Genomic DNA, 24,888 nt, shown 5'->3' with positions numbered 1-24,888 from the left:
TATATATATATATATATATATATATATAACATATATGCATTGCAAATATGCATTGCAGGGGTGTCTGGAAAAAATCTATAATTTTATCCTAGAAAAGCAATGGTTTGGCACTTCTAGCTGTTCGTAATCATGCCAGTAAAGCTGAGTTAACTCTGACTCAGATAGAGAGAGAGAGAGAGAGAGAGAGAGAGAGAGAGAGAGAGAGAGAGAGAGAGAGAGAGAGAGAGAGAGAGAGCTCCTGTTTTCGGGGCGGAGATTTTGGAGTTTTAAAGGCACATGGCCACACACATATTCACTCAACCACTAGACTAACGGCTTTACTCGGATTTACCTTAACTTTTCCTCATCTCACACAAACTCTTCAGAGGACTCTATACGGGCATTATTCATCTCATTATAGCCTACTGCCTGGAAACATAAACACACAGAGTTGTCTTTCTCTCTTCACATAAGCAATGAACGGTGAATAAGAGGAGATTCTCATATTTGAACGCCAACAATGACAAAGACCAAAGTTGAGGCCAATCCTGAGTCTAATGCACGCTCATCCCAGCACGGACGGGACGGGCAGGATAAAGCCAGTGGAGGAGACGCGGTCAGCCACCAGTCAAGACAAATCCACCGGCATCATGTGCAACACATGACGTCAAAACAACCTCAGGCGAACGCAGCTCCCTCACAGAGCAAGACTAAGGAGATTCACTCCAAGAAACCAAAGCGTGGATTATCTGTCACGCCAAACATCCATGCTGGGAAAACGGAGATGAAACCAGAGTCGAGAAAACGCTCCGATAGCAATCGCAGTAAATCATCCGGGAGAAGAAAGCTATCGGATGGAAGCATCACGTCTGATGACCTGAGTAAGGACTCTGGCTGTGCTGCCGGGAAACTGTCTTCCACGGACAGCAGCTCTGAGATCTCGGACGCATCTGAGGAGCATAAGCAGTCCACTGATGCCCAGTGTGGTGAGGTCTGTCACAGAGGAACCCACGAAGAGATGATGGACGGTTTAGCTGAGCAAACATCAGAAGATAGAGAAGATTATGGTCTGATCAATGCCACCCTGTCCCCAGGGTTTGGCTTCGGCGAGGGAAGCATCTCTCCTGGAGACCGGTCCTACGTTTCCCAGGACAGTCGCTTGAACTTGAGCGCATCTGTGGCATTTTCGGATCTGACTGGAGACTTTGCTGATGGGGTGCATGAGGATCTGCTGAGAGAGATTGACGACCTAAGATCGGAAAATGAATATTTAAAGGTGAGATTTATTGATTGGTTGATAAATTGATTTATTCGTTTGTTAATTAATGGCAAATAATAATTTCTGCATGGTGTAAATTATACTAGGGCGAGTTCAAGAATATAAGATGGCTGGATGGCCAATTACAAAAAAACGGTATTGTTGCAAAAGTGTGTTTAATTATTTGTGTTTTAGGTATCTTTGCTGTAACAGCCTGTTTAGATGGATTTTAAGTATTATGCTATATACATTTGTGTTCCATTATGAATATACCAAAATCAAAACCCATAGTTCCCCCTGTGGTTTTTATGTACTGTAATTCTGAGTTAAAACTGTTAAAACAAACTATTTCGGAATACATCATGTTTGTTAAAGGGTTAACATTGTCTGCTACACATAACAATATTTTAACAGGCACATAAACAAAGCAGAAATAAACTGCACGTGATACGGCTTATACTGTAAGATTTACTTTCTTCTTAGAAGATTACACTTTCACTAATTGGCTTGTGTCATCCCTCATTGTCTCTGACATGCAATAGAAGGACGGGTTCACAAAGAGAACAAGCCTTACTCTGATTAAGTGCAAGGTGTCTCAGTAGAAATCAAGAAGTCAACAGAAAGTCCATCAATGCATCCCTGAGAAGGACAGTGCATCATTCTTGGCATGCACCCGGTTCTGTGGGTTAATGTGCACAACATGCTTGCACTCGACGTGTAAGACCAATGCTGGCTTGGGCGAATTGGTTGGAGGCCAAAATTTATAGTGACATAAGAAACACTCCTTTTATGCACAAACACATATGCTTTGTTTAGACTGAAGTAGAATGCATAGATTTTTCTCATGTTTTCCAATTAAAACTTCCAAAAAGTTTCATTTCAGTGGTAGGTGCAATACTGCCACAATACTGAGGAAGTTTACATACACCATTTTTGGCTGTCTTTTCAGGACGAAATGGAGGAGCTCCGCTCAGAGATGCTGGAGATGAGAGACATGTACATGGAGGAGGATGTTTACCAGCTGCAGGAACTCCGACAGCAGCTTGAACAAGCCAATAAGGCCTGTCGCATCTTGCAGTACCGACTCAGGAAAGCGGAGAGACGCAGCCTGCGTGTAGCCCAGACGGGACAGGTGGACGGCGAGCTTATCAGAACACTTGAGCATGATATAAGGGTGAGGATGTGATGCTTACAGTCATTTGCTGATGTTGAGTGTGTTTGTGTGAGAAAGTACTTGTATGAGACATTCATGGTGTAATTAAATAAATATTTCCCTCATGATTTGGGTGCAATTAAGCTACACTGGTGTATGTGTGTACAGGAAACCCACTGTTAGGGTTTTGGATGCAGTCCATGGCATTCATAGGGACAGGATGTTTATCAAAAATGCTTAATACTGCTTAGTGCCAATTAAATGTTTAATAGTAAGTCACTATATGAGTCAAAACTCTGTTTAGATGAATCAGCATGCACTCAGATGGATTGTGTAATCTTTCCATAGTGGTTTGTGACTAAATTGTGTTAGTGAGAGTCAAAATGCCGCTTTGTTTTATAGTTTGACATGTGTAGTGAGTGGTTTTATTTTTGGAGTTGGTCCAACTGGTAAAATGAGTAGAAAATCCCTCGGTTTTCTGTTTGGCAGACGATCGGTAATTTGTGGTGGGCCACTCACAGCATAAGCATTTTTTGGTTTGAACTTCTCAGCCAATCAGCGACAGAGCTTTGTGTAGGAACGTTACAAATTAAAAAACAATCTACACAGCAGGCCGACCCATATAAAATGGCTGTTTTCTTTTGAAATCTGCCTCCTCCAGACTATTCCTCAGGTTTCTTCCAGGCCCTTTGTTTGCACTGAATTAAATGTTATTTAGTATTTCGTAGAAACACAATGTGAAGTATTACTCAAGAATCAAGGTTGAATGAAAGAGTGTGTGTATTTGCATGTGTATGGTATGTGTCAAGGACTATAGCCACAGTATCTGAGAGGGGAAGTGTCCAAGCACAGCTGCTGGTGTGTGTGTGTGTGTGTGTGTGTGTGTGTGTGTGTCCATGACCAGTCTATTTTAAAGGCATGTGAGAGAAATAGATACCCTCCTTTCACAAACTGGGCCAGTGTGTGTGTGTGTGTGTGCCCATCGCTGCTCAGCGTCCTCACCAGCACTCCGTCAAGTTATTCAGTCTTCAACAGCCCCCACGGGAGTGTCCTGCAACCAGATATCTCACAGCATCCTTTTCAGTGTCTGCTCTACTCCACATTCTCATCATTAACTTACTTTTTTCACAGAGAAATCCGAGATTGTGGAGTTTCTCCTTGAATTCAGTGGCGATAATAATCGCCCTGCGCTATAAAAAAGAAAAGCACAGTCACAGATGCCATGGCATAATCACATGCACTCTAACAGTTTTCCATTGGCATTATTAGCATTTGTTAGCAACCCCTTGAGCATCTACAGGATGAGTGCTTTGCAAAGGATAGCAAAGGAGGGAGATCGTAGGAGAGTCGACCCATATTGAATCCCAAACAATTAACTTATCACTTTACTTCCTCACATCCTCAATGTCACAAACCACAGCTGAAACAGTAACTTAATCCTCATTTTGCGTTTTATAAAGTATCAGATATTTCTTTTCTTTAAATAGAGCTTCTTGTGTCTAATAATATTCCCCAAGAGAATGAAAGGGCTTGAGATCATTATCGTATTAACATCAACGTCTTTGTGGATAGTTAGCAATGACACATGGTTTGTAGTGTATTTGCTTAACTCTATATGAATATTGTTTTCCCAGGTGGCAAAAAGTGTGTCCCTTCGCCTGCACAGCGAACTTGAGGCCATTCAAAAGAAAAATTCACAGCTAGAATGGGAAAACGAGGAGTTGCGTGAACGGCTGCAGGATCTGGAGGTGGCGAAGCAGGTCCTGCAGGCTGAGATGGACAAATCACAGGTGCTACGACCACAAAAACTTTGGTGTGCATATATATATGTATATATACTATACATATATATACAGTTTCCATTGACATAGTGATTTTTATACTGTACAAACTGTATATTCTATCACTAAGCCTACACCTAAACCTAGCCATCACAGAAAACTTTCTGCATTTTAACTTTTTTTAAAAACATCACTTAATATGATTTATAAGCTGTTTTCCTCATGGGGACCAAAAATGGCCCCACAAGGACAAGGTTTTCGGATATTACATTTTGTCCTCATAATGTAGGGTTTACCTGAACCACACACACACACACACACACACACACACACACACACATACACACACACACACACACACACACACACACACACACACACACACACACACACACACACACACACACACACGCACACAGGGTCTGCAAGATTTTTTATAGTTTTTGAAAGAAGTCAAAATAAAATTTGACAAGGCTGCATTTATTGGATCTTAAAAACAGTAATATTGTGAAATATTTCTACTATTTAATATAACAGTTTTCAAATGTAATATATTTTAAATTAAATTTATTCCTGTGATGGCAAAGCTGAATTTACAGCAGTCCTCAAGAGTCACATCATGATCATTCAGAAATCATTCTAATGCTGATTTGGTGCTCAAGGAATGTACTATTATAAAAATGTCTTACTATTATTAATGTTAGGAACAGTCGCTCTGCTTAATGTAAACCGTGATACGTTTTTTTCAGGACTCTTTGATGAATATGAAGTTTAAAAGAACAGCATTTACTTGAATTAGAAATATATTGTTACATTATAAAGGTCTTTACTGTCACTTTTGAACAATTTAATGCATCCTTGCTGAATAAAAGTATTAATTTCTTTTATTTCTTAAAAGAAATTACTAACCTGAAACTTTTGAATGCTAAAATACTGAACGTACTTTATATATGCCACTTATATCACTATAAGTATGACTTCTATCACTTTACAGCAGTGGTTCTCAAACTTTTTCGGTAATTCCCCACTTTGGACAAGGGGGAATTTTCAAGCCCCACCTGCCCCCATCGTCCCAACATGCTAAAGAAATAAAATGTTCAAATTTATTGAATTAACAAGTAGTATCAGTATAGTAACAAGTTATATCTAAATACAAACTAACTATCTACATCAAATAACAGCAAGTTCAAAAATAAATAAAATAAAAGTGCAGCTGTGTCATAATTTGCACGAAATTCAAAAATAGAGAAAATAAAAGTGCAGCTGTGTCATAATTTGCATGGAATTCAAAAATAGAGAAAATAAAAGTGCAGCTGTGTCATAATTTGCATGAAATTCAAAAATAGAGAAAATAAAAGTGCAGCTGTGTCAAAATTTGTATCAAGTTCAACAATAGAAAAGCAATAAAAGTGCCACTTTGCAATCTGTTAAAAAAGAAAAGAAGATAAATCCATTTGGCAAGACGGGTCTATTTATCCCTGCATTAGTGGATGCAATGAGCCTGTTTTGCATTGCACAATTTATTTATTGCCCACACTAGCCTGCTACCCATCGGCACGAAACATAGATATAGCTACACATATATCTATGGGCGCGAAAGTTTGTTCCGCTAATATTAATATGCCTTTATAGTCACACAAACACACACACACACACATGCGCGCGCAGTCACTCTCTAGTGCGCGATTCCGGGAGATTGGATCTCATTTGCGGGCGTCAAGGAGCCGCTATCAATATGTGGGAGACTCCCGGAACTTCCGGGACAGTTGGGATGTCTGGATAAAGATATAAAGGCATAAAAAGGAAAATTTCCTCCCGTTTGGCGCGCCCCACCTGTCACGTCTCTATTCCCCACCAGTGGGGCGCGCCCCACACTTTGAGAACCACTGCTTTACAGCAATTCTTGTTTGTTTCTTAATTTAATGATGCCGTTAGGATTACAATCTGACCTTTACCCCAACTGTATATAGTGGGTGTAACCAACAGCTGACTGCTTGGGTAGGGCATAGAATGATCTAAGGGTCTGAATTCAAACCACAGCTGTCATCCTCACTTGTGGATGCATGAGGGGGAGAAGAGAGCAAATAAATGGGTCATTTGAAAGACAAGGGTGAAGAGAGAGTAAGAAAGCAGCCACTTATAAATACATCTGAAGGGGATATCCTTGTCGTTGTCCAACCCAATGTGGGTCTTATGATATGCAGTTACGACATACATGCTTAAAATACTAGCAAGAAGGCGTGTTCTTTACTTTCACTATCTCATAATGATTAAAAAAAAGTGTTTTCCACCATTATACCAATATAATGCGCAGAAAAAAGTATTTTTTTTTTATTGGCAATGAAGGACTGTAGGTCTTTAATAACGGCACGCATTCAGTTTAATCCAGGATTCAGTGCTTAGAAGTGGATCCGCGCAGCTCAGCTCAGACAGCTGCTGCCCATTCCTGATCCTTACCAGCAGAACAAATCAGCTACAACCAGATTATCAAGGCTTCGTGTGAGCCTGACACTACCTGAAACATGATGATCTACATACGAACACTTTACTCATCCATCCGGTCAAAAGTCTTTTTTGCAATCTTGATCCACAAGATAAATTACTGATTTATAATCTCAAAAGCAACAATCTGTACTTTTAAAAGACATTTATCTTGGAGTTATGGTTAAATTTATGACAGTTCAGTCTTGGTTTGGATTGAATCAATAAGGTTCTTTTTAACATTTAAAGATAATATGGAGACTACATGCTCCTCCTTTGCTCTTTGTACTTTTAAGGGTTTGAGCGACCCAGACAAAGCAGCAGACAGATAGACTGACTCTAGCCAGCATTCTCGACATACTTGGAGCAGTATGGATGTTTGTTGGAGTTATGGAGTTGGAGTTCTTGCCACCTCACACGAACATGATTAAGTGTGTTTATTAGGTGCATACTTTCCTTACAGTCACACATTTCATTGGAAATTGGAATGCATTGGACAGTGGTATGATGGAAAATAACAACTATGATGAACATAACTCAAATGAACGCTTATGCCCATAGGAGGACATTATCTTAGGGGACAAATTGCAATGGCCATAATATGCATAGTAAGTTGTTAAAATGTATTTAGACTTATTATGGATGTGGTGTATTCACAGAATTCTCTAAAGAGAAGAAGTTTGAGATCAACATCCATCAAGAGTGAAAAGAAACTCTCTCCACAGGTGAGTTGGAAGTTACATTAGTGTAAATGATTGATTTGTGAAGGATGGTCCCCCATCCATCCCTCTATCCCTCCATCTATCTATCTATTGGCGCTTTTCCATTACCAGTACCAGCTCAACTCGACTCGGCTCGCTTTTCGCTCCGGTTTCCATTGCAGATAGTACCTCCACAATAGTACCTGGTCGTCATAGCGACGCCGCAGGAAACTGCCGTGACTTCATCTTTTACGCGAGACGCGCGAGACACACCCGCTACCCACACACACAGGACAATGGAGGAAATCGAGTGTATGCTGTTTTTGGATACAGGTACAGGTACAACTTTTACACAGTGGAAAACCAAACAGAGCCGAGTCGAGGCGAGTCGAGGCGAGCCGAGGCGAGCTGGTACTGTGTAGTGGTAAAGCGCCATATCTATCCATCCATCCATCCCAGTTCATTTGAATTCTGCATCATGTTTGCCATCTCAATTCAAATTCACTTCAAATATTCACTTCAGGAATTGAATAAGATTTCTCAATTCAATTATTCGTGACACAACCCTGTTAGCCATAGTGATCATAGCCAAGGTAGCCTTGCTGTGTTTACGTATTAGTAAAAGTTAAAATTATGCCAACCATTTTAACACACCTGTGTTCTCTGCAGGATGACAGTGCTGATTTGAAATGCCAGCTCCACTTTGCCAAAGAGGAGTCTGCGCTCATGTGCAAGAAGCTAACAAAGATGGCCCTGGAGAGTGAGGCGATGCGGGAGGAGCTTTCCAAATACCGTCTTCTTTACGGTGATGTAGATGAAAACCAGGCTGCAGCGGGCACCACTAACTCCGCCCACACCCGAGAAGCAGAGGTCAAAGTTCACTTGCGGCTGGTGGAAGAAGAAGCCACGCTGCTGAGTCGTCGAATTGTGGAACTAGAGGTAGAGAACCGTGGTTTGCGGGCAGAAATGAGTGAACTGCGTGAACGAGGAGGAGGAAGTTTGGAAGAAGAGGAGATGGTGAAGGGGGCTGGTGAAGGGTTAGCATTGAGGGAGCAGGAAGAGCAGGAGGAGGTGCTTAAAGGTGGATGTCTGGATGGTGTAGAGAAAGCAGATGCATTGACAATCCACAATAATACGCAGGAGATCCAGATGCGTGCAGAGGAAGAACACATGGAGAACTCCATCCACATGCACAGAGAAGGGCTGATCGGTGGGGAACAGGAGCTTTCTGCAGAGACTAAAGAGGAAGATGGACGAGCTCAATGTAAGCCAGACTGCACATTTGGTGTGAAGGATCTAGAAGGTCTTCTTGCCATCCATGACCAAGCGCTGCTTGTCAGATCAACTATCCAGCTCCTGACAGCCCCAGCTAAAAATGGCGGATCACCTACATATGCCCATAAGACCCATCCTGGTGGCCCTTACCTAAGCAAAACGACAGTGGTTCCTCAGTGCAAGACACATCAATGGCTTTTGGACCCCATGTTAAGTCCCTTGACCAATGGACTAGAAGTGTTACAAGCCCAGCTGCGTGCTCTTGTAGAAAAGTTGGAGGTGCTGTCAAACTCCACTTCAGAGCACTATGGGCTTGTTACAGAAAATAATATATTACATTTTGGTGAAGATTTAAGTGCATTGAAAGAGGACACAAAGAATCAAGCAAGACAAGAACGTCCATGTGAAGAAATTAGTGGAAATGGGTGTAACCAGGACAGCTTAGTGCTGCTCACTCTGCAGCTCCGATGGTTCATCCAGCAGTGGCGGCAGGGAGAGAGACCCACCGGAGACGGAAAGAACCTGTTTGAGGTAAATGGGGCAACTATATTTTCTGCTGTGGTCAACTTTAGGGACTTTTTGGTTCTCTGACACATTAAAACACTTTAATTTGCCCAATAACAATATTATACAGTATATACATACAGTATATTCACATCAAATCTTTCACAGCTTATCTTGTATTGTGTTTAATAATGCTTTTTGGTGGAAATGTGTTGTTTACCATTAATGTAACCTTAATATACACAGTTACTGACACTGTACATATTTTGACACTCTTTGCATAATTTGAGCTAATATATATAGAGAGATCATCTGAGAAAATTGTAAATTATGCACAATAAAATATTCTATATTTAAAAATTTTAGATAATTTCTCTATAATCTATACATTTTTCACACATTGTACTTAATTTTTAAATAAAAAAAATTTAAATTTCACTTAATTTAGAAAAAGCTTTATTAGTAGCGAAATTGTTCGATGTTAAATTATATTTTATAAAAATAATAATATAAATAATGTTTCACACAATAACTATTAAAAGTTTATTTCACTCAAGAACATCCAGTTATATGAAATATCTTTTAATTTCAGATGTATTGTCAGAATGAAATTCATCTCCTAAAGGACACAGAGTCAAGAGCATGCAAGTACAATCTTCAAGAGAAATGCAACACTCAGGTATGAAAAAGAATGAGGGAAATATAATAGAATCAAAAACTTTTGTTAGTCATGTTACAACACTAACTATAAAAATGGCCTTTTTCTTAATTAAACTGTAGTTGAACATGCCTGCTCTCTGGGCATCGATTAGCCAAATAGCATTGTTGAAAATGGGCAACAGGGGAAGATAAATACAAAGTTATGTCATGAAACTCTATATGGCGCAGGCTAATAGGTCCTTAACTCAACCTGCTTGCAATTGTATCATTCTCTATAGGGCACAGCTGATTGGTTCCTGCTGTATCAATAACCAATGAGCTTGCATGCTAAACCTTCAAATACATGGTTAGCTTTTGCCTTAGCATTGCAGCACGCTTTCAGAAACGCTCCACCTGTATAGATCTGCTACGGGTTTTTCATGTACGCTATATTGGTTAGCAGCAGCATGTCTTACTTGCTCACAGCAGCGTGTTGTGTATGTAATGGCAGTAGCGAGTCCCGTACTTGCTCTACAGCAGCAGCAATAACCAACAGCAGCAGCAGCATAGAAGATCTATTCCGCGAAGACTAAAATATATCAACATTGTCATATCCATTACCATGCCAAACACCTGACAGAAATTCCCGCTGCCCAGTGTAGATTCAGCCCTGTGTGTTCCTCTCTCAGGTGAGCAGTGCCCTGCTGTCAGACCTGAGGACAGCCCTGCAGGATCTGTTCTGTGAACTCTGGGAGCAGCACAGGGCAGCCCAGTTTGTCGTCCGACAGTTTGCAAACGCCAAAGCTGCGTGGGCCGTGGAGTGTACAGAGCTCAAGAGCCTCATAAGCAGGGTGAGAACCAGAAGATCTGTGTATATTCCCTTCAGAGAGCATCAATGAACCTGTTGCCATGTTTCTAATGTCATCACATCTTTCTTCATTCTCGGCCTCTAGGGAAATGAAAAAAGCTTTATGACACGGAAAAGTCATCATCATGGTTTTATAGTTGTTTGTGTTTGTTTATAGCTGGAGGGTCCAGCTGGGAAGGCAGGAATAAAGGGTCCATCAGATCTGAATGCGGCTTTGCAGAAGGACCACGTTGAGAAGCTTCAGCACCTGTTAGCTGAGTCCTACACTGCAGTCATGGACCTGACAAGACAGCTGAAGGTCTGTGAGAGCAACTGGAGCTCTGAGCGGCAGGAACTGCTGGAACACCTGAACCATGTGCGTCTAGAGTGCGAAAGGTCGAAGACAGCAAAGCAAAATAGAAAAATGCAGGTCAGAGCAACGATTGTTCTTTTTTGGGGGATTATTTAATTGGTAACACTTTATAATCATTATAGTTCTACATAGAACTATAATTTATAATAATTATAGTTCAATTTGTAAACATTAGTAAGTGCATTAGGTATTATGAACCACAACAATTTTTTAAGCATTTATTCATTTAGGTTTGTATTAATCTATAAATACACTTGTTTATTGTTAATTCATGTTTGTTTAGAATTCTAATAATCTAATGTTAATTTATCTATTTTCAAATGCTGCAAATATATTAGCATTAACTTTAATAAATGCTGTAAACTTTTTCAGTAGTTCATGATATCTAATGCAATATCTAGTGTTAATAAATTAAAATATTTTAATACAATTATTTAATTCTATTCATTTTTATATTTACCTGTTTCTGCCATTTATGTTTTTTTGTGGCATTTCTTTCATGACCTACACTACCATTTAAACGTTTTGGGTCAGAGAGATTTTTATTTTGTACTTTAATTTTCAGCAAGGATGCATCAAACTGATGAAAAGTATTATTTCAATAAAATAATTCATGAAATAATTGCAGTTTCCACAAAAATGTTCAACCATTTTCAATATTGATAATAATAAGAAATGTTTTTGAGCACCAACCCTTACAAAAATATACAAATAAAACCATGGTTATTGTAGTTAAACCATGGTAATCACAAATGAACCATGGTTTTGTGTAATACAACCATGATTAATTTTCATAAGGGAAATCAGCATATTAGAATACAGCTATTTTGAACTGTAATAATATTTCACAGTATTACTGTTTTTACTGTATTTTTTATCAAATAAATGGAGCCATGGTGAGCATAAGATCCCCCTTTCAAAAACGTCTTACCATCTTAAAATCTTACCAACCCCTTATGTTCGAACAGTAGTGTATACATGCTTACTGCAAACCAAAGTCTGAACTATCATTATTAAAATAATTGAAATCCCCCTTTTACTAATGCAATTTTCTAATACTATAACTATTCCGTCTGATTAAGCTTAAAACATATGCATAATTCTCGCCAAATGGCTTTGATTCATAGTCCTAAAGCAACAGAGGTCAGAGATTTGAGACAGTCCCGTGAGCCTGTGTGTGTTAAAGGGCCGCATGGCAACAGAATTTAGGCTAATCCCCTTTTGGGACTGTAGGACAGCAGGCGGAGCACAGACATCAGCTTCAATCACAACTTCTCACTCTGAAAAAGGCTTAGCCAAACCACAGTGACCACAGAGGCACTTATCAAGGCTCAGCTGAAGTTCAAATAAGGAGTTTACTTTACAGTAAACGGGGGGAAACATTGTGCAGGGTCGAGGGAAAGGAGGAGAGAGAGGAATGAGGAGGCATTATTTAGAGGATCAAATGCATAATGGATCTTTAAATGGTTTTAGATGTTACTTTCTATTTTTAAACAACGTGATTTTATATTGTTGCCCTCCAGTTTGACAGCAGTTTCATTCTTCCCTTTGAACAAATTATCTGTTCATTATCATAGATACTAAGAATAAAATTGGAATGTAGACAGTGACAGTTCTTTGATGGGGTTAAGTAAAGCCTGGATTGGAATGCAGAGACATTTTTCCAGTGTTTTTTTTTTTTTCTTGATCAAAGCGTTTTCTTGTGGTTTTCTTTTCTGTAATCCCTAACTGGCACTCTGACACACTTTCCCTAAATAAGACAGTGATTACTCTGCATATTAAAATGCTCATCCCTAAGTAATAGTAGAAGGATTCCCTGTCCCTGATTCACTCCGAGATATTTTTCTGTTGAAAGTTCCAGGTTGTACAGGTTGTTTTAATATATAATATTTTAGTATATATAATATATAATATTTTAATATTATAGTATAAATAGAACTTAAGATATGAAATATTACAATATATATGTGAGTGTATGTATGTATGTATATATGTATGTGTATATATATATATATATATATATATATATATATATACTGATTGTGTGTATATATATATATATATATATATATATATATATATATATAATATTTTATATACTATACATATAGTTTGTGATTGTGTGTGTGTGTGTAGTGTATTTTTTGTATATTGTATATAATGTATATTTAATATAAAAATACACTAATCATGAGTGCAAAATAATAATCTTTCTAACCCACTTTCAGTCCTTCAGAAATAAGATGACAAAAGATGGAAAAATGGAAAGGTCAGATTCTTTTATTTTCACAGAGTAATTCCATCTCAAGATATCTATCTATATAAAGTTCTAACTTTTTTGAGATTTATTAATTAATTAATATTGTTTGCTTTCCCACCAGGATGACTCTCAAAACTGGCATTGCAAAACCCAACAAGAACTGGAAGTACCTCAGTCATGAAGCTGCCCTTCTGGACAGAGAAGACGGCTGTAAGACTTGGGACTGCCCTATCATGCCTTCCAGTTTCCCAGGTTTGAACCTAAACCAGGAGCTGACCCAGAGAAGCCACACTGCTCCAGAGAGGACCAGCATTCGTATATATTTCAGCCCGCCATCAGCAAAAAGGATCCAAATGAGCTCTCTAGTAGCAGGAGAGGAGGAAGAGTGTGAGGAGAGCCAGGAACCACATTTCAATGCTTTTTCCTGTGGCCTTGTAAACCGAGACTGGGTCTCTGCATATGAAAACTGGCTGGGTAGCGTGCCGATTGTCTGCCAAAATTTGACGGAGAGAGCTGTCATCAGTTCTACATCCTGTTCAGGTCTTCAGACCTCCAGTATTGCTTCCCCTTCACGCTTGGCTTTCAACAGCATGGACGTCTCAGCCAACTTGAGTGATGACATGAAGGAAATTACAGCCAGTGTGCTTCAAACCTCGCAATCCAGCCCTCTAGAGAGGAAAAGAGGAAAGGATTTTGGGAGCAATGTGGCGAGTGTTGTGAGTACGGGAACTCAAACACAATCCCAACCACAGGTGACCACAGTCGGGCTACAGACCGATGGCCCTCGAAGTCTTTATACCGCAAAGCACTGGTCGCCCCGGGTGACCTCATTCGTATCCGCTAGAACCCAGCAGACGTCAGCATCATTGGAAAGGGTACCTGGTCCCGCAGAGCGCTTTCAACCCCATTCCACCTCGCCGAAAATACAGCGCAGACACTCTACATCCTCTCCGTTTTCCTCTAAGTCTTCCACTTCACCATCATCCTCTTCATCCTTCACTACATCCTCTTTGTCCTCTTCCTCATCTCTGAGCGCCTCCTCCAGGATGGATTATGGAGCTAAGGACCGTGGTTTGTGGGCTCTGTCGCAACGTGGATCGACACCTAGCAGGCCGAGCTCAGTATCAGCGCAGGCCAGCGATAAACCTGGCGGTCGTAAAAATGTAGGAGTCCACAAGTACGGTCTGGTCCAGGAGTTTCTACGCAACGTGTGTGGCCGAGGAGAGAAGACCAACCCGGCGATGGAGAAAGCTCCAGCGGCTCGTAGGGATCACGTCGGACTGGTGGGTTCAAAGAAATCGGAGCACCCCCCGTCTCGTATACCAGCGGTCCCGCTGGTCAGAAATGACAGCATCACTAAGATCGTGAACCGCAGATTTATGAAAAACAGCCAAAAAGAGGAGGCAGTCTGTCAGAGTCAGACCCAAACCCAGCGCCAAATCGACAGGGGTTCAATCAGCAAGAACAAGGGCTTGGAGGTTAGCAGCAAAGTTTAACTTTTTGAAAAGGTTGGCCTTTTAGAGACTAAAATGGTCGCAAATGTAAAATAAAATTGTGCAACAATCATTTAAAATGACTCATTGTGAAACATTGAGTGTGTCCATGTGCAGTTTTGTCATGAACAAAATGATTATTATGAACTGGCTCTTTTTAGTGAGTCTTGGCCTTAGTGATTCAGACTCGCTTAATCGGTGAATCATTCTGAGCCGTTTACATCTGACTCCCTCAGTGACCTTTATTTTTGGTTTTATCTAATTCAAAGTACAATTATGTACAGATTCGTGAGACTTGCATCAGTCTGTTTAATGTCTGGCTGTTCATATGACAACGTGTAATACATTCACTACATTTTTTAAACAATTTTTCTTTTTATTCTTTAAGGAATATTTTAAAGAAACATTCTTACAAAACATAATGACATTTACAGTACATGTCACAAATACAGTGTACCCATGGTGAACTCATTTTTACTAAATACAACTAGAAAAAGTCACTATTGGAGTAAGTAAGCCTATTTGTAAATAGATGAAAATAAGGTGAAATTAGGGATTTTCCAGAGCTTTTGTTTTGTGTTTGTCATAATGCTGAGCTGAGAATATCTCCTTACTTTTCCCCCTCTCTTTGCCAGGATGGAGCCTGTGACTGCAGCTCACGCTCTTTGACATCCTGCTTTGCTCGACCCTCACAAAAAAACCTCCGGCAGGCTCACAGTCAGAACAAGCCCCGTCCACATGAATACCCCGCAACTCGTGGTAAAGGTGACCCTCAAGCCTAATGGGAAGCAGAGTCATCATGTGCGCTGACACCATGATGCAGCTGACAGGATTCTTCAGGGATCTGCAGGCCTGCATGGACATCATTCTCATATTTCGACGTATTATCCGCCCCTTTTGTGTGTATTTATTTAATATTTGGATTAATTTGATTATGCCTTCACCTCTGTTTTACCATGTTAAAATCCATTCCACAGAATTTCCCTCTAAAAAAAACATGAAAGAAGTCAGCAGATACCTTTTGGGGTTGGGGAAATGTCTCTAGCATTATTATATAAAATCTGATTAAATTTGCTAGAGGAACAAATAAGGCTTGTACAGAATTAATAGTGTTGTTAAGAGTTCACAATACCAGCAAGATCCCCTCCAGTTTTTACTTTCTTGACCCTTGATGGACTTGACTTACATTTTAAATAAATATTAAGCATCATATCTAAAAACAAAAAAGATCTGTGACATGATTTACTAATATTTTTATATATTATGCATAATAGAATGTTTGTAGGACAATTACTGTTTAATTGTTATTAGATGCCTAATAAATGTGGCTTGGTACTCATATAGCTGTCTTAAACGTGATCTGTGTTTATGCAAACAACATTTGCAGGGCCAAGAGAAATGTAACTATTTGAAATGTGATACTTTTTATGGCATGTTAATAAATGCAGATCCATGTCATTATATTGGTCCCTATTACTTGATTTGAGGACGCAGCACCCTAATAATGATGTTTCAGGCTTTGCTCTAGATCTGCCTGTGACCACAAAAGCAAAGAAAAATACTTTTGTAAGAAAAGTGTGTTCAGTAATTTTGAGTCCTGTGATTTTTATTACTTTTATTACTGTGTGTGATTAAAAAAAAACTTACCGATTTGGCAGAAATGTTTTTTTCAGTTTTGATTTTAGGAAGCTATCATTGCTTATTCACATTTTCATGAGACTGAACACAATCACAGTATAGCACAAGTGCATAGAAGGATGGATATAAGTTTAGCTTATCTTATCACCAGGTAGCCTACTATTTCTTAAACGATATCTTTGAATAATTGTAAAAAAAAAGTTTATTAGTTTTATCAGTAATATACAAATATATTGTATGAGTTGTGTCGTGTGCATGACAGATGTAAACTTTCTACTGAGGTAGCAATTTGAATTAGATTCGTAGATTTGTATTGACCCCTAGTGGGTGAACAGTGGCCTTACACAATAGTGAATATCGAGCAAAAGGCAAAAATAAGTGAGCCATGTGCTCATACATAATTTAAATAATCTGTTTACAATAAAAACTATTTATTAAATAGCTGTTTTGTATCCATAAATTTAAGGTATATGCTTATAGAGCAATTTAAATTTAAAAAGTGAACCTACTCACAGAAATAAAAAAGTGTGACTAACCCCGGACTAAACTCACGCAGTGTAAAATATTGAAAATGTTTTTGTATTACGGTGCATATTTAGTCTGTGTAGGGCTACATTTGTAAATGTTTAATGTAGACTAGAACAGGGATTTAAAAGTCCCCGCAGCAGGTGTGTTAGGGGGGTCAGTGGAAAAGATTAGAGAAAAAAGTTAAAGTTAAAATTAAATATTTTTGATGTGTAATACATAATAAATAACCAGTACAGTAATATGTTGTATAAGTATTACACATATAATAACGTAATAATGTAACTGAATAGAAACTAAATATTTTCCCCCAAAAAAATTTCGTTTATATTAGTTTACATTAGTTTGGTGAGTTTATATTAATTTATATTTTTATATTTAGAATTAGAATATATTTTTAACTGTATAAATTGTGCCACTGTTAACTGGAAGTTCCACGTCGGCTTTTATTTTGAAAAACGCATTGGATTGTGGGCGGAGTTTCAGGCGTCACGCCACAGCACAGCCACCGCTCACGCGCAGCACTGCGGATACTGTGAGCCCTGACACGGGTGGTGAATTTCGGTTAGTCTCAGAGCCGTGCAGCGGTCATCATGGCTCTCTACGACTATGTCACCCAAGAGCAACTCTCAGGTTTTGATAAATATAAGGTGAGGCCCTTCTTATCCATTCTTTTCTGCACAGTGTGTATGAGTTTAGGGTGTCGGCTAGCTGTGCCGGGCTGTAATGCTATCATTGAAAGCATGAGGTCTGCCGGTGTGTGCTGCTCTCTAGAAAGGACGACTGCTGCTTATTGTCACCTTTAAAGAAAAACAATATATTTCCCCTCGAATTTGTAAGATGAATTGATTCATCTTTTAGTTATTAGTGTTTATACTTAAAATTTGAAGGTTCAAAAGATATATCAGTGGAATTAACCGGTTAATTCAGTGGTGTGGTAGCACTACAGTGACTTGAAACCGCCAGTGAAAGTAGATCTTCATTTCTAAACCTTAGGCGACTGTGTACTTTTACCAGCTGGACAGAGTGTCCTTTTTTTTTTTTCTTTTTTTTTTTTTTAAGTTGACCTACGTACTATGTTATGTTTAGTTTGTAAACCGGGTTGAATTGTAAAGGGATGGGCTACTGTTTCCGCCTCCAACGTGGATCTATGGTTAAGACATGATTTGCATGTGAGTCACACACTCTCAGTGCTTTCACTTGAATTGTTCGATTGTTAATTTAAAATTCACGCATTACCAGTCTGTAGATGGCAATGTAGTGTCAGTGCTTTGATAATATTTACAGTAGAAGCACCTGGCAGGATTGACATGCAAAGCTTTTTGTTTATCCATGTTTGCATATATACACGACCTGTGACTTGTGTTCATGATCATTATAATTTAACATTATCACAGTAAATTCTCCAGTGCATTAGCTTGGTTAGTCTGTGGCCTGACTCTTGGGTTGTGGTAGACCGAGCATAGTTTTTATCTTCTTTCTTTTTTTTTACCAGTACTCACACTTAATCTATAATTTTTTATCAATATAGGCTACACTACACTAAAAAAAATTGTCATGCTTTCTACAAAAATGTTAAGCAGGGCAACAGGTTTCAACATTGATAATAACAAGAAGAAATGTTTCTTGAGCAGCAAATCAGCATATTTCTGAAGGATCATGTGACACTGAAAGACTGGAGGAATGATGCTGAAAATTCAGCTTTGCCATGACAGGAATAAACTTAATTTTAAAATATATTCAAATATAGAAGTTATTTTAAATGGTATTATATTTCAAAATATCACTGTTGTTATTTTGATCAAATAAATGCAGCCTTGGTGATCATAAGAGACTCCCTTCAAAAACATTGGAAAAAAATCCCAGATCTTTTGAACGGTAGTGTATGTTCTGTAAGTGACCAGCATTTAATGGATCTCTAATTAATAGCCCCCGGGCCTACAATGCCATTATATACAGCTGTGTTCAACAAGAAACAACAGAAAATATGACTTGCTTGCTTATTTAATGTTTTGTATGAAGCAGGATGCATTTGAAGATAAACTGGGGCCAAAACAATGATCTCAAAAATATATATAACTGCTCATATCTCAAAAAACTAGGCCTACTAACAATATTGTTTTTGTTGAAATTCTCATAGTGCGTATTATGTTTTTATTGTGTGGTGATTATTAATTATTGTCTTTAATACCTGCAATAAACAATTATGAATCAGTTTCGCATATCAGTTATTGGACACTAAAAGATGATCATTATTGTTTGATAAACATTCACGATGGTGTTAGGCTTCTCTGAACAGGATAGTTTGGGTAAAAGGGTGTGGAACTACTAGAGGGGTCGAGAGGTTGAATTCCTGGGTGTGATGCAGAGTTTTCTGCTTTTCTGAGTGATTATTTGTGAATTAAAGTAGCTTTGACCCCTCTGTGTCTCCTGGTGTAATGTTCTCTTGGTCTGATGTTGTGCTGTTAGGTGTACGGGCTGCCGAGTTGGTATGTGCTATTCTTGCTCTGCATGTTTGCACACACTTGAACATACATGACTCACTCCCTCTTGCGCAATTTTATTTTTAACCCCTTAACCCCTGTATCGACACTGTACAGCAAAATGTTTAGAAAGCAATTTTTAGAAAATGCAAGAGTGCATGGCTGACACTAGAAACATCTTTGTAAATGGATAGCAATCAATTTTTGCTTAATTTTTTTTTATATGTATTTTGAGTAAATATTGTGTTAAATTGTGTACTTTAATTTTCTGACATTAAATTGTTCTTTACTAAACTGTGTTTTTTACACAAGCAAACTGAACTGATAATAATAATAATAATAATATGCCTTTTTAGTGTATATTTTTTGGTTTTTGTACAGACCTTCCCAGATCCAGATGTTTTCGAGGCTTCAATGGCCACCCTTCCCCTAAGCTCCAAGTGTGACCTCACGCAGGGAACACATGCTGGGGGGGGGGGGGGCAGCAGTTGAAAAGTGATCTGCCTTCACCCCTGAATCATACCACACATTATAATGTGCTTTAGTGAAGAGTTTCATATATGAAGGGTTTTATTACATTCAAGCCATTCTAAATTGTCTCGAGGTTAGAGTAGTTACCATTTTTTATAATCTCATCAGAAGTCAGCAGAAACACTGTGTCATATTCTGTTGTTAGCACTTTTCAACATTCACGCTTCTTGACCTGGGTGTTAATGTAGTTTCTTACTCTGCACATCTTGTCATGTTTCTCTTCTTTACAGTACAGTGCGGTGGACTCCAACCCTCTCTCTATCTACGTCATGCACCCTTTCTGGAACTCAGTGGTTAAGGTGAGAACGCTCGAGTCACGATTGTCATTTTGGATGTTACCCAGAATGCACAAGGGCATTCTGTCCCTACTGAATGTCGCTACTTAAAATGTACTATTTAAATAATAATTTATTATTTACACAAATAATGGATGCATGAAAACTCAAGACTGAAATTAGGGCAAACATACACAAAGGTCCTTTCAAATATGACAAAACAAAAATATTTTATTATAATATATTTCAATTATATATTATATTAATTATACAATGATAAGCCAAAACATTATGACCAGTCAGGTGAAGTTAATATCATTGAGCATCTCCTAACAAGGCCACATATTAAGGTCTGGGTAGATTTAGATGGGAGGCAAGCAATCAGTTCTTATAATCAATGTGTTGGATGCAACAGAAAAGAGCAGGAATACAGATTTGAGCGACTTTGACAAGGGCCAGATTGTTATGGCAGGGCGACTGGGTCAGAGTATCTATGAAACAGTAAGGCTTGTGGGTTGCTTCCGGTCAGCAGTGGTGAGAATTTGCCAACAGTGGTCTGAGAATGGACAAACCGCTGACAGGGTGGCTATCCAGTCAAACCGCCGAAGGCTATCCAGTCTGGTCCGAGCCAACAGAAGGTCTACTGTGGCACAAGTCACACAATTTTAATGATGGTTATGGAAGGAATGTGTCACAACACACAGTGCATGGCACTCTGCTGAGTATGGGAATACTACAGGACTCCCTCAGGGGTCTTGTAGAGTCTATGACCGCAGAGGACCAACAGCAGGTTGTTATAATGTTTTGGCTCATAATGTTTAATATAAATGTATTGTAATTATATTCTATTTTATAATATATTGTTATTAAATAGTTGGATTTATTGTCAATCTTTATAAAAAATATTTTGAATCCATAAATGTATTGTGGTATTTCACATCAAAGCATAACATTACGCTGTGTTTTGCTTTCATTGAAATGCATATATGCAACATTAATGAATGTTCCGTCTGGATCTGATTACCTGCGAGGAGGAGCAGACTGTTTGCAACTTGCTAATTTCTCTTTCTCTCTCTCTGTGTCTCAGGTTTTGCCTACATGGATTGCCCCAAACCTCATCACGTTTACAGGGTTCATGTTCCTGGTAATAACCTTCACCTTGCTGTCCTTCTTCGACTTTAACTTTGATGCCTCAGGTGAGGTCAATAAACTGTGTATGATTGTTATAGTTGTGATGCAGTATTCTTGGTTAATGCCCTTTTCCTCAAAGCTTGGAGCCCTTAACATATTTTTAATGATTACAACTATAACCTACTAAATTAGTGATGTACAATGATAAGAGAAAATTTTACCTCTGTCTTTGTGTTGTATAAGTATGTTAATTTTTTATATGACAAGGATCAAGGTCTCACTTCCAGCTCATCATTCTTACAATTATCAACTAGTCATCATGCACAGCCACATTTGTACACATTCCCAGATCACTCACATGTGCATTACAGAGCTTAAACACACTGTACATTCAGTGTTGTGGAGTGAATAATTAAAAGTAGAGATACTACAAACTTAACTATGTATTTCATTAGTGTGACATTTGTGTAGTTTTTCCAGTAACAAATATATTTTTCCCATTAAGGAGTAATAAAGTCGTAGTGTATTTGGCTTGCAGTTTTACAGCTGAGCAAATTGAAGCAATAATCAAATATGGTCTCTCAAAATGGTCTTTTCACTGATGTGTAGCATTGAAAAGTTAAATTAATTATTCATAAATGAACCAAAAAGAAAGAAAAAGATGCAACAATTGTTGCCCATTTTGGGTAACTTTTTATGGCAAAATATTTAGTTAATTTGTACTTAATACTCTGAATAATGATTAAATAAAGATGTATATTAAAATAATTGCTGTAATGTATATTTTATAAATGTAATATATAAATTACAGCAAATTATTTAAAGGATTCATTGTAATTTTTAGTGAGGACTGGGTAAAAAAAACCTCGATTACTCAATTTAAATTGATTCTTAAATCCCAAGATTTGATCTTTTTGTCTATTCTGTTCTCAGTTGATAAATAAACAGAACTTTGTACCACGTCTCCCACACATTCAATGGCAATATTTTGTGTTATTTTTAGTTTTATTTAAAGGAATGAAATAAATGATTAAAAGGGATTTAAGGAAATAAAGAAAAAGAAATAAGAATGGTAAATGTTTCAGGTCCATTGTAGTTATGAAATAAATTATTTTAAAAAGAATATATATTTTTTTTAAATATGCACACATTCACTCTTATTCATACGTGTAATATGTAAAAAAAAGAAAAAGAAAAAAAGTTTCTTCGCTTGTCAAATTCAGTTATGATTGACATTAATCATGTAAATAATGGCATATTTTTTATAAAAAAATGAAATTTCATAAAGTTAGTTTCATCACTGGATATTACTGTCGGTAGCTGAACATTTTTATCGTTAATATTTAATGTTTAGCTACTTGCATCTCTCGACGCACTCTTTCATGTCTAAATCTAAGCATTGCGTTGGAATTCTCACTCGTCTTCTGTGAACAGTGAGGACGACTCCTTTGATCTGATTGACGAGCGTTGTTAGGCCGCACAGGCGGGCCACCCTAAAAATGTAACTTTTTGTCATCCTAACAACAAACAGTGGTGCAGAACTGCATCAAGAATATCAAACATTGGGGTTTACAGCATTATTTAAGAGATTTATTTTTCTTGAGAAAATTTGCCATGTACTGTACTTGACATATATCCGATTCATGAATATCCGATTAATTGTTATTGACTCAAATTGAATCGAAATGTAATCGCAAGCTTGTGAATCGAAATCGAATCGACAGTGTGAAAATGAAAGTTCAATATCTTTTAAAGTGTAACTGTTACTGTAGTTGAGTACCTACTTTCAAATGGGATTCATTATTTGGGTGTTCTTGTGTGGCACAGGGCACGGCAATGTACATGTGCCAAGTTGGGTGTGGGTAGCTGCTGGCTTGTTCAACTTCCTGGCCTATACTTTAGGTAAGTGTGTCTTTTTGTTTTTGAAATAATACTAATGTTAATGACTCTTCTGTCAACTAGTGGTCTAAATGTCTGGGAATCCATTTTCAAAATTAATTCATTTGTTTTATTTATTAGCACACATTCTTGCTAATAGGGTTGTCAAAAAAATATTTTAAAAAAATGCACAATTCTTGTTAACACAGGAAAAACTAAAATAACAACATTATTAGGTCTATTAGGGTGCATTTGTACTAGGGCCTAATGCACAGGTCTGATATTTTGACAACAATCATATTTTTCCTCCCACCTGCGTACATTTATAAACCTGCTGAGGTGTGCTGTATACAGTAATAACTCACTAAACAGGAATATCTGACCATTATACAGCCTCAAATCACACATTTGCATATGGAATTGTAGCAAATTTGATGAAGCTTGCTTTTTAGCACTGTATTTTTTTTTGTAAGGGTAGGGCTGTGAATATTCTGAAACAATATGCTGATGTGGTAGCAAGATTGTCGGATGTGTACGCATTCATATGTGACTTAAATATATTTTGTTGTGTGTGTGTGCATGCAGATGGTGTGGACGGAAAACAGGCCCGCAGAACAAACTCCAGCACGCCGCTGGGTGAACTATTTGACCATGGCCTGGACAGCTGGGCATGTGTGTTCTTCGTCGCAACAGTGTACTCTGTCTTTGGACGGGGTGAGACAGGCGTCAGTGTGGTGACGCTGTATTATCTGTTATGGGTTGTCCTGTTTTCCTTCATACTTTCTCACTGGGAGAAGTACAACACTGGAATTCTGTTCCTGCCCTGGGGCTACGACATCAGCCAAGTGGTAATTTAATATGACCTGATGATAAGCTGAATGAAAAGAAAACATGGCTTTTACAAAAGATTAAAATATAGCTATTTTATTTGATATATTGAATATAATATTTAACATAAGACAATATTAATGTGATATAATATTAATTAAAATATAAAAATATCTAATTAATGCACTATATTCAAATATCCAGGAAGATTTTTTTTTTTTTTTTTGAAGTTGCTTATTCTCACCAAGGCTGCGATTATTTGATCAAACATACAGTAAAACACTAATATTGTGAAATATTGTTACAATTTAGTTGTAAATGTAAACATTTAGTTTTTACAATACAATACTCCAGTCTTCAGTGTCACATGATCCTTCAGAAATCATTCTTGTATGCTGATTTGGTGTTTAAGAAACATTTCTTATTATCAATATTGAAAACAGTAGTGCTGCTTTCAACATTGATAGGGATTCTTCAATGTATAGAGAGTTCAAAAGAACAGCGTTTCTTTGAAATTTAATCTTTTGTAACATTATAAAAGTGTTTACTGACATTATGCAATTTAATGCATCCTTGCTGAATAAAAGTATATATTTTTTTTTTTATAAACAAAATCTTGCTCACCCCAAGCTTTTGCATGGTAGTGCATTTTAAAAATGTTATAAAATTATTACTGGTAAAATTTAGTTTATGAGCATGTCACACACAATAGATTAAAGGGATAGTTCACCCCAAAATTAAAATTAGCCCATGATTTACTCACCCTGAAGCCATCCTAGGTGTATATGACATTCTTCTTTCAGACGAATACAAAGTGCGTAAAGGTCAAGGGTTACTCTTTTTGTGTAAATCGAT

General features: G+C 37.9%; 2 protein-coding genes across 2 annotated transcripts in view; both read left to right on the top strand.

Annotated features, from left to right (window-relative positions):
• Window positions 1-274: 274 nt before the first annotated feature.
• On the top strand, window positions 275-16,395 carry LOC309480326 (microtubule cross-linking factor 2). Its single transcript, XM_082144741.1, has 11 exons — window positions 275-1,255; window positions 2,187-2,411; window positions 4,025-4,180; window positions 7,312-7,377; window positions 8,023-9,159; window positions 9,725-9,811; window positions 10,461-10,622; window positions 10,797-11,048; window positions 13,220-13,260; window positions 13,373-14,729; window positions 15,380-16,395. The coding sequence occupies exons 1-11, from the start codon at window positions 500-502 to the stop codon at window positions 15,524-15,526; spliced, it is 4,386 nt and encodes a 1,461-aa protein (XP_082000867.1). The 5' UTR covers window positions 275-499; the 3' UTR covers window positions 15,527-16,395.
• Window positions 16,396-17,397: 1,002 nt separating this feature from the next.
• Window positions 17,398-24,888, top strand: part of selenoi (selenoprotein I) — a 15,230-nt gene continuing 7,739 nt past the window's right edge. Inside the window, exons 1-5 of the mRNA XM_082144611.1 lie at window positions 17,398-17,557; window positions 20,152-20,220; window positions 21,284-21,392; window positions 23,155-23,229; window positions 23,791-24,053. Coding sequence (XP_082000737.1) covers window positions 17,501-17,557; window positions 20,152-20,220; window positions 21,284-21,392; window positions 23,155-23,229; window positions 23,791-24,053 — 573 coding nt within the window. The 5' untranslated portion in view covers window positions 17,398-17,500. The remainder of the gene's footprint in view (window positions 17,558-20,151; window positions 20,221-21,283; window positions 21,393-23,154; window positions 23,230-23,790; window positions 24,054-24,888) is intronic.

This window comes from Leuciscus leuciscus (genome assembly GCF_965113295.1).
Source record: "Leuciscus leuciscus genome assembly, chromosome: 18".
Lineage (NCBI taxonomy): Eukaryota > Metazoa > Chordata > Actinopteri > Cypriniformes > Leuciscidae > Leuciscus > Leuciscus leuciscus.
The sequence above is the reverse complement of the archived record's forward strand: the minus strand, read 5'-3'. Positions and strand labels throughout refer to the sequence as shown.

Excerpts from the sequence above, each read along its gene's own strand:
- LOC309480326 (XM_082144741.1), top strand. The coding sequence starts at position 500 with ATGACAAAGACCAAAGTTGAGGCCAATCCTGAGTCTAATGCACGCTCA. Across the intron at positions 1,256-2,186 it reads CGGAAAATGAATATTTAAAG|GACGAAATGGAGGAGCTCCG; the intron begins GTGAGATTTATT and ends CTGTCTTTTCAG. Across the intron at positions 7,378-8,022 it reads AAAAGAAACTCTCTCCACAG|GATGACAGTGCTGATTTGAA; the intron begins GTGAGTTGGAAG and ends TGTTCTCTGCAG.